General features: G+C 38.8%; 1 protein-coding gene across 1 annotated transcript; it reads left to right on the top strand.

Moving 5' to 3' along the window:
* Window positions 1-1,479: 1,479 nt before the first annotated feature.
* On the top strand, window positions 1,480-8,489 carry LOC133027898 (ankyrin repeat and SOCS box protein 5-like). The gene is made up of 7 exons (XM_061095060.1): window positions 1,480-1,643; window positions 4,786-4,865; window positions 6,566-6,673; window positions 6,782-6,935; window positions 7,285-7,419; window positions 8,062-8,253; window positions 8,337-8,489. Exons 1-7 carry the CDS (start codon window positions 1,496-1,498, stop codon window positions 8,462-8,464), a joined length of 945 nt encoding a protein of 314 aa, XP_060951043.1. The 5' UTR covers window positions 1,480-1,495; the 3' UTR covers window positions 8,465-8,489.
* Window positions 8,490-10,830: the final 2,341 nt, after the last annotated feature.

Here is a 10,830-nt window from a genome sequence, read left to right as displayed (position 1 = left end):
TAACTCTGTATCTGATCAACACTCAACATGGCCCTTACCTTCAGGCCTCTCATTGCTCGTGCAACCTCTCAGCTGTACTGAATTATAACGTTCATTTATATCCACTAAAAAAAAAAACATTTATGTCTAAAACAGAGACTCTAAGTATTTCAATTACATATACATTTTCCATGAAACTTTTAAAAAACAAATTCAATGTAATGATTCACTTTTAATGAAGTGTTTTCTAGTTATTGCGAATAAATCAAAATAACTTGAGAATGATATGATTAAATCATGTTAAACTTTTACATAAATATACACATTAAACACACTATTTATTTAATAATATCACTCTCTCTGATTTTTTCACATTAACTTAACATGATAGGAAATTCTACATTAAAGTGACCCTTTATATTGACCTTATGTAATACAGTAACATGGAAATGTAATATGAAATGAAATACATAAAGTCAATAAAAAATATTTTGAGTGCAGTGACATGGATCCTATTACTGATCCACATGAACAATAGATGATAGATAGATCAGATAGAACTGTATTTATCCACATATCGGGGAAATTCAACTGTTACAGCAGCTAGATCAGAATGAGGCAGAAAAGAGAATAAAGAAATATAAACAGGACATTAGATTAAATATAAATAATTCAGAAGTTAAAATAAAAACAATAAAAAACAATAATTTTCATAAAATACAATAAAAATGTAACCCTTATCTGTCTCCTGTTTTCCTGGGCTTTTCCAACCCTTGATAACCATCTGCTTACAGTGCTTTACATGCATGGTGTTGTTGTCTTAACTTGACATGTTACATAACAGACCTCTGCCTCCTCCGTGGGTTGATACATCCAATGTCATGTTAATATAAAGCCATGTTTGCAGGGACCTGGGCCCCAAGGGAAAGCCCTGAAAGGTTCACTTTGTGTCAACAGCTTACACTGTGTAGGAGTTTTATGAAATGAAGTGAAGCTAAGACTGACCGTCTCATGTTTTGATCCTGATCCCTAAGACCCAATGTTGTAAATGTATTTATTTCTAGTATTTATCATATCAGAGACATTCATTTTTTTCTTTGTATCTCTAAATACAAATGTCACACAGACAACCAACGCCTTTTTGTATGAGGGTTGAAAACAACAGTATTTAGTATTTGTATTCTCATGATTTGTTTTAGTAGTCGAGCGATCACCTAATAATTCTATGTATTAATCATTTCTTCTAAAAAAAAACATTCTTGAACATATATTTCCCTGAAAATAGAAAACAAGCTCATCACCATTCTGTAAAAAACAAGATGATATGTTCATGTCTTGTTTAGTCAGGCATTTTTTATTTGACACTATAAGGACAAAAATATCCTCAGCCGTCGACACGTGGGCGCACACGTGAGGTGGTCATGTGGGTCGAACACAACAACAAACCCGTCCAGCCAATCACATCGCCCCCCTGAGCTCAGGCGCTCTGGCGCTGGGCTGCTGCAGTCAGTGGACGATGAGCTGTGAGCGCGTTACGAGCAACATGACCGAGGTCCCGTCCGGAGCTCCGGAGGTGTCCCGGAAAAGAGCCGCCGAGTCCGACCCGCCTTCCGAACATAGACCGAAGTGGAAGAAAGTCTGCTGGGGCATCCTGACCAGCCAAGGTCGGTGCATGCTGAGCTGAGGCGGTTGAAATCTCGGGCTGATGCTGCTGAAAACAAGCAGATCTGGATGGAAAATAATCCAGTGTGGCTAAGTGACAGGCCGTCCGTTCTGTGCTTGACTTTTGATGCTGAGGCCTCAGCATATTTACAGCTCAGCCTAATCCTGTCCAGCTCCACAGCAAACTTAACAACTAGAAAATATAAAACTCAAAAATCCACTTATTAGACATACAATGTAGTAGCCTACATTGCTAGTACTGAACGCATATTTTGTGCTTGTTGTGCAACCCATTTGTTTGTTGTTGGCATTTAAACTATTGTTTGTGATTCCAACCGTTGCAGGTTTTAATTTAGTTTTTCAATATTGTATTTTTATTCATCTAATACACTTTGTGTTCCCATACTGAGAGATCCAATTTAATTAGTTACTACATCACACTAACTTCTCTAATGTGATGGCTGGCACTGCTTCTCTTTGGGCGTCTGATTTCAGATGGTCCTGATGATGATGATGATGAAGATGATTGTGTCCTAACATGTGGTAGAACCATATTTGGCTTGTAGAGGCAGTAATTTCTCTCGGTTGTCAAACTGAAGGAGGAGGATCATGGATCCTGATGGTGGATCCTGATCATGGTGGCAGCTTAATGTGAATTATGATTACAACTAGATTGCTTAGATATACAGAGTGCCTACTCACATATACTACTGTTATTGTATAATACCTCCATCATTACAATCGTTATTTCTGCCCCATCATCGCCGTCAGACTTTTGCTTTTGTATACTTGAAACATTGATACATTGCTCCATTTATGTTAGATTCTGTCTTCTCACATTAATGGCAACACCTCTGTCTGTCCTGGGAGAGGGATCCCTACCATGTGTCTCTCTTTTCTACATTTTGCTTCCCTGTTAGTAGGGTTTTACCCTTGCTGGGGGTTAAGGGCAGTGCATGTCACACCGTGTTTAGCCCTATGAGACAAATTTTGATAGCTGATGGGCTATTAAATTCAATATTTATTGATTGATTGATTAAACTCAGCAGTGATCCGACAAACAGAAATGTATAGCTGGACAGGTTTTGTTATGACTGTCTCAGGAGAACGACAGAAATTTTCTTGCAGTGTTGGTATTAATAAACGCATCACTTGTTTGGTGGGTTGTCAATAAACCAGCTTTGAGGTGAAGCTGGAGGTCTGCACAGGTCTTCATCTGTAGACCAGTAGAGTGACTGAGTAGGAGAAGTTGCAATACTACTTGCTTAATACTGCTATTATAAACCAGAATGCTACCACATTAACATCACAACTGAAGATTTCAGTCCATACAAACCCATCAATATTAAAACTACAATAAAGTAGGATTTTGTTCGATTAAAATATGATCACAATGACAGGATCATGTGTTCCATTCCATCGGTCTATGTGCTGTACCTTTCTGCTGGTGTTTTCTCCCTCAGTGCTGTGAAGGCCTCTGGCTCACATGCTCAAATTATTCATGAACAGCGGAGAAGTGATGTGGGGGTGGGCAGGGACAGAGGAGTGCATCGTATTGTAGTATCCATGTTGCAGTAATCTGTTCCTTTAAAAAGGTACTCCATTATAATATTTACATTCACAACCAACACCAAATCAGGTGACATCAATTCTAAATGCATTAGTCCTGTAGTACAAACATGTAAACCAAGGTGGACAATCAGCAGAGTTTAATCTTTATTACTGCTGACTGTATCAGTCCACTGTAGATGATGAAATTAAACTAATGAGCACAACTGTTGTCTTGTAGAAAATCGGATTTCTCATAGATTTAGTTGATATGTTTTTGGTTTGAGATCAAAAAGCATGTCTTATATCACCCCACTTCAATCCATATCTGTACCACATGTTCAAACCTTCTTAAATACTTAATAAATGTTTTCTTCAGTATATAATGAGTATTGAAATTCTAAATTCAATGTATTTATTTAGTCACTCACACTAAGTGCTTCACAATGAATGTCTCATTCAGCGATTCCCATGCTGATGATGCAGCAGTGGAGGAGGGATTGATACCTCTTCTCACCGCTCTACGCCCTGAGCCATGCAGCGGCCTAACGTCTATACAGTGATGATCATTTAATGCATTACACTTTAATCAAAGATTTAAGATTTTTATTGTCATCTAAAACAAAAATAATTCAGATCGCTGAAACTAGCTAAAAGACATTTCAGTCAAAAGGTTTTGACTGGAACTCAATCCAAATTGACTGTCAAAATGAACACTGCTGATTAGCTGTTATTTTTAGGACTTGCAGTGTTGTGTGTGTGCTGAAAGGGGATCTACACTCTGACAGACTCTACATAAGACAAGGAAACTTGTGGAGGTCCTTTCACTTCTGTTTCATTCGAGATGTCGTACACGTACCAGTGGCTGGATGTGCCGTGGGGAGAGGGAGATATTGGTATGTTGTAGTTTGGGTATTCTGAGTGGAGTCACTGCTGCCACAGCTGTTGAGAAACAGCTCTAAATATAACTAGAGAGAGCAATGCTACATATTCTGTAAACTTTCCCTTCATTTAAAATGACATTCATTTAGATATTCCTATTCAAAGCTACTATATGTACAATGTACAGGATTTTATCATCACAAAATAAAAATCTGAAAATAATGGTGAAAATCAATCCAGTCTGTGTGTTTCTGTCAACACACCACACTGTCTGCCACGTGTTTTATGTCTACACAAACTCTTCATCAGTCGAATAATTGAGTTATTATCCCTTTTTATCCAGCCTGTAAAAGTCAGGAATGTTATTCTACCTTATTGGTAGCAGTAGCTGCAGCAATGTTTTCAAAAATTATTGTCTGTATTATTTTGCTGTGGTTCATCTCTACAAATTGGACGAGAAAGCCAGTGAAATGCATCAAAACTAAACTTAAACGCTCCCATAGACTCTTAATACGCACTCTGACTGCATGGATTTGTAGTCAAATGAGAGTTGGCTACCTGCATACTTTGCTCTCTATATCTGTTGAGCTACTACCATTGGGAGTCATTCAAGTCAAGTACAGGTGAACACTGACAGTTTCATGAATACAGCTCAATATTTAATTTAAATGAAAAATGTCCGTATTTCTTGTCTCTATGTTTCTGTGTGTCCAGGATCCTGGGCAGATTGCTCCCCTCTCCATGAAGCAGCTTGTCAGGGTCGACTGCTCGCTCTGCGCACTCTGCTGGCCCAGGTCACAAACACACACACACACACACACACACACACACACACACACACACACACACACACACACACACACACACACACACACACACACACACACAGAGGCACAATTTGGTATGTTTACATGTTTCTATTCCTAAGATAGACACAATATTTACTGTGTTCAGCTTTATTCCTTTTTAAAAGTTTGAAAACAGAATGACATGGAATAGGACACAGCACAATAACATTTGAAACAATCAGAGGCGCGGTCATTGATCACAGAACCTCCATGCCAACACTTTAAAACAGCAACAGAAGCAATAAAATGCATTCCTTACACCACATCTAGTTAGTCAACTCTGTTTCTCATAAAAGAGCGGAACACTTACCCTTGGTGTAAGATCGTCCTCATCGCCTGCTGCTGAATCTGTAAATCAGTTCCATTTGAACTCGCCATAACTTTGCCGATCAGCTCACAGCGGAAGTAACTCAGTGATGACGCATGTACCTGAGACGGCGTCAAGGGTAGATCAATCATTAGATTAGAAAAATGTAAATCAAAATTTTTCGGCTGTAAATTGAAGTGGGAGGGACTTAAATTAAAGAGCTGCTCAGGTCCCATGGTTGCCAAAACTTTCCAGAACTCAGCACTCACATTCGCATCCATTTGGCCGGCGTCCTACACCAGGAAGTATTTTGTATTTATAGAGGAAAGTCAATAAAAAACATTGACTATAAAATCTTAATTGCAGATCAACCACTTTGCATATACTCGGACAAATGCAAAGTTTTCTAACTTCACTCTACTTTGATTATAAAAAGCTCTGCACACAACATCCAGCACACAAGCAATAGAAAGTGACATTATATTATAGAACTGTTTGAGGAGGACTCACTAATGACAAGGAATAATTCTGAAGTAACTCTGGAGCGTTAACACAGGATGAGAGAACTATTCATTTCAACAGACACTGACCTAGTACCGTTATGATATTAAAAATGACTTATCCATATAAACAAGACTGAACTGGCTCATATTGATAGCTGAAGGTTAGTTAGTCTTGTTTGTGTGGTGATGATTGAAATAATGTGTTAATTTGAAATTTGGTATTTTGAGGAAAAGATTTGCGTTTGTCGCATGATGTTTGCAAACTAAAAGTGTCATTTTGGACAGGGCACATCTGTCCAGCCTGAAAGCCTGAGGTCAAATTGGATAAATGTGGTAATCAGGAACATTTGTAAAAGGGGAAGTGGGCCCACTGATCCCATACTGCTAATGTATGGGATCAATACTGTTGTATTATATTCATTATATTCAAGTGGCTGAGAAATTCATGCTGTAAAGACAGGAAGCTGTAGATGTGAGAAATCAGAATCAGAATCAGAAGGTATTTATTGCCAAGTAGGTTTACACCTACCTGGAATTTGCTCTGTTTATTGGTGCATACAATGACCATAGAAACATAAAAACACAATAAATACACCACACATAAGAAAATCAATAAAAAACAATATATATTTACTCACTATTTACTTCTTATTTACTCACTTTTTCTAATATTTATACAAAGTAACATTTATTTAGACAGAAGTGCCAATACTCTGTTGTTTACTCAATATTCATTCAAATCAGAAAGAATAACTGAATGAAGTCAAACAGACAGATAGATGATAAACAAGGCAGTTTGCATCTGTGCATATGGTCATAATGCTTTTATGTTTTAGGGATATCACGCCAACATTATCACTTTTGATCATGTGACCCCTCTCCATGAAGCCTGCCTATCTGGACACGTAGCCTGTGTCAGAGCATTAATAAATGCTGGAGCTAATGTAAGTATTCTTATTTACAACCCCACCATTATTCTATGTGTGTATTTGTGTGTTTATGTGTGTGTGATACAGTGACTTGGCATTGCTCATATTTTTGCATGTCTCCAGGTAAATGCTGCTACCATCAATGGCGCCACCCCTCTGTACAACTGTTGTGTTTCTGGAAGCGTCAGCTGTATGGAACTACTGCTGCAGAATGGAGCACACACACACACGTCACACACACACTTCCCGTCAGCTCTGCACGAAGCCTGCAAGAGAGGTAATACATGGGCACAGGAACCTTGTATGCAGGATCTGACTGAACAGTTTTGTACCCAGCCAACATTTGTAGCTACAGTTGGATTTGCACAATTTCCCAGTAGCAGATTTTGGTTGAATTGGTTGAACCCCATGACTAACGTTCTTTCCTCATGGTAGCATTATCAAACTGAAACTGATCAGCTAATGGCTGCAACATTTATAAGTCAGGTTTTAATAATGTTCAATAAGGGGTCCAGCAGGGGGCAGTGTAATCTGTAAACCTCAATTCAAGTACACTACTTAATCCCTGAATGTTTGTGAATGTTACATCATTGTGTGTGTGTGTGTGTGCGTGCATGTGTTCACAGGTAGCAGCGAGTGTGTAGAGTCCCTGCTGACTCATGGGGCAGATCCAGACTATGAGGTGTCCCACCTGGGCTCTCCTCTCTACATGAGCTGTCTGCACCAACACACAGCTTGCTCCAAGATTCTGCTGCACAGAGGTGTGTCTCATCTACTTCAGCTTGTTGCCATTTCAGTCTGTGGCCCATCTGTGTTCGCTCGGTTCGCTCTTGTAGTGTTGAAAGGTTCTCACCGTTCTTTATCCAGTGTGGAGCACTGATACGGGTTTTTTTCTTCTGAAGTGGATGTTTTGATTATATGTTAGTGTTGAAAGTATTGCTCATGCAACTGTAACATTGGTCACAGTGTCGTACGAAGATACACTTGTTAAGTCCCATCAGATAAATACTAACCCGGCAGTTTTAATCTCTAGATTCTTCCGGGTCTGTTGTTCTTCCAGATGATTGTTATGATTCTGATGTTCAGACAGCTTATTTGTGTGACTATTGTGAGCATTAACTTTGAGTAGTTCCACCAAAGAGCCACTTCTACGTTTGCGTTTGTTTCATTTCAAGGATTTTCAGATGTCTGAATGCAGAAGTGAAACAAAGTCATGACACTTTGTGACCCTTCCCCCCCATATAATAATTATCCTGGGACCACTGTGGCAATTGTGACCACTAGAGCCTCTCTGTGAAGATGCAATGTTTCACTACTAGTCTTTTGAAGCATCCAGTCCCACTAAGGTTCCACTGCAGAGGTTAAGCCCTGTCTATCTTCTCCTCCCCTCTTGTCCTCTCCAGGAGCCAATGTTAATGTAGGCAGAGAAGGAGACAGTCCTCTTCATGCAGCTGTCAGACAGGACGATACTGATCAGGTGTCACTGCTGTTCGACTATGGAGCTGATGTCAACCTCAGAGACAGCAACAATCAGCGACCTGTGGAGTTAGCACCTCAGGGTGGAAAAACACAGCAGCTGCTACAATCATTTGAAGGTACCACAACAACAACAGTCGACTGATGTGATTTTCAATATTGATGTGTACAAAACGTTGTAATTAAGGCTGTCTCTCTCCAGCTTCTCCAAGGAGTCTCTACCAGTTGTGTCGTATCCAGATCAGGAATCTGATTGGTCGATCCAGACTGAAGGATCTCCCCTCCCTTCCTCTGCCCTCCCTGCTCACCCACTATCTGGAGCACACATAGAGGGCACACACACACACACACACACACACACACACACACACACACACACACACACACACACACACACACACACACACAAAGCAACTGCTGCTTTTTCAGATTTAAAATTGTGATGTGCCACACTTCTTATTAACTACTATATATGTCAACATATCATCTCCAGGGAGTTTACCATGAGTTTGGCTGCTACAACATCATTACTATCATCACACGTTTAAATACAGTGAAGTTTTAATCTAGTGAACACTGCACTCCGATACATCTTACATTGCCTCTGTGTTGCCATAACTACCACAGTCTCTCTTTTTTATGTTTATTTGGTAGGACTTCATAATCCCCGGTCAGATGATAGTCTGACAGCTGTTCCAGATGTTTGGCTCTTTATATTGGCTAAACAGAAGAGGTCATTTTGTGAATGCTGGAGTACTTGAAGTACTGGCCTTCAATTATCTATAATTACATGTAGATACCAATAAATTATTCATGACTTCAGTGGTTTGTTCAGCAATCTCACTGCTGGGAACATTGAGGAGAATTACACTGTTAGTTTGCTATACCAGCACACGCCAGTAGCTGAATGTATCTCAGTCCGTCATAAAGCTCTTTGGGTACTGTGTCAACATTGTCAAATAGTAATTCATATCAAGGATTTCATTGTTAGTGGAAGAAGTATTCAGGTATTTTACTTAGTGTAAAAAGTCTGCTCCTTTACATGCAAGGAAAGTGTAAGTAAATGAATGATAGTATAATCAGTAAAATGTTTGGAAAGTATTACAAATACTCTTTGCACAAATAAGACCAATGTGACTGGTACCCATCAGTAGTATATTGCTTCATTAGATGATCACTGCCCCCACATGAATGTGTAAGCAGCACTAACTGTATTGGTTCATTCATTGTTTGGTGTTTAAAAATGTAACTTGTGGAAATTCCCAAAGTGCCACCCCCATAATGGTTTGTTTTGTCCAAATGCTAACTAATTGAAATTTAACCTTATCTAACCTAATCTCTGAAATGAATAAAACACATTTATATTTAATCAGACTGCATCTTTCTTGTTTTACCTCACAATTGAATGTTGAATCTTACCTGGACAGCCTTGGTACGTGTAGTTGCATCTTCTAAAGTGCAAATAAAACTGCACAACTTGTAAAATTATCACAAATCAATCAGCAGAGGAGTAAACACAAAGCAAACATGATATTAACTCACAGTGAGTGGCAAGACGCTCTTTCTCATATAACATGGTGCAGAACTTTTTAAACACACTAACTCATGACTCACAAAGACAATGTAAACATGCCGTTTCTACGGGTTGTAAGACATTAAGACCCATGACACTTATGGAATGATATTAATTTACCTTTTTTTAAGTCACACACACTTCAATAAGTCCCAAAGTGAAGAAATATAACACAGCTGTTCCTTGTCAGCTGCTTGTGCACTGACAATGAGTGACAGCTCGGTGCACTGATGCTCGATGCTTTTACACATGGTGTAATTTCCTGAATAATTGAGAAAGGAGCTTATATACAGTCGATAGGTAGTACATGAAAACTGTATTCATCGATAACATACATAAATACAACAAAATGTTTTGTTCAGTATCTGGTAGGCTTCATAATGTTCTGTACTTTTACACATTGACAGTTGTTAGTGCTTCTTTACTGTTGTGCATTAATAGGCTACCAGACTTAATAAGGAACTGAATAAGGAACACCCTACCATGTCTCTGGTATGAGGAACTCCCTGCACACATCTATTTTTAACTTACAAACTTGATATACAAACGTAAAGGCACTGAAGTCAAATATTAACCCAATATCAAGACACGCTATGCACAAATTAAATCATGTAAAACAAAATAATGTGATTCAGAAAATAAAAATGTAATTATAAAATCATAGTAATACGTCTGTTCTTCTTATTTGTAGGTCTTCATAAAGTCTGAGAAGAGACTTTGCATGTTTCCCATCCTTTATTAGTTGTATGTAGTGAGATGATTGTCCATCAGGTCCCTTCTGAATAATGAAAAAGGTCGCCTGGAGTAAAAGGTTGTGTCAGGTCACTTCCTTTACACATCTATGATCCAATTCTGCACATGCTTTATGTACAGTTTATGGTTTTCACTCAGGGCTGAAAAAGATGACAGCAGAATATAGATAAATATGTTTTGTGTTCTAATACTTTTAATAAAAAGTAATATCATTGCCTGTTGACGCTTTTATTCTGCTAGATTGCTGAATCACTTCATACTTGTCACACACGCATTCCTTATGTAGGCTATGTCAAATGTTCCATTCCATCAATGAGCCACAGCCCAAACCAGTGAAGCGCAGGCCAGCTCCTAGGTGTGGGCTGAGAAT

This window comes from Limanda limanda, chromosome 2 (genome assembly GCF_963576545.1).
Source record: "Limanda limanda chromosome 2, fLimLim1.1, whole genome shotgun sequence".
Taxonomy (NCBI): Eukaryota; Metazoa; Chordata; class Actinopteri; order Pleuronectiformes; family Pleuronectidae; genus Limanda; species Limanda limanda.
The sequence above is the reverse complement of the archived record's forward strand: the minus strand, read 5'-3'. Positions and strand labels throughout refer to the sequence as shown.

Coding starts and splice junctions, on each gene's coding strand:
- LOC133027898 (XM_061095060.1), top strand. CDS start 1,496: ATGAGCTGTGAGCGCGTTACGAGCAACATGACCGAGGTCCCGTCCGGA. Junction 6,674..6,781: donor TAATAAATGCTGGAGCTAAT/GTAAGTATTCTT, acceptor GCATGTCTCCAG/GTAAATGCTGCTACCATCAA. Junction 6,936..7,284: donor GCACGAAGCCTGCAAGAGAG/GTAATACATGGG, acceptor ATGTGTTCACAG/GTAGCAGCGAGTGTGTAGAG.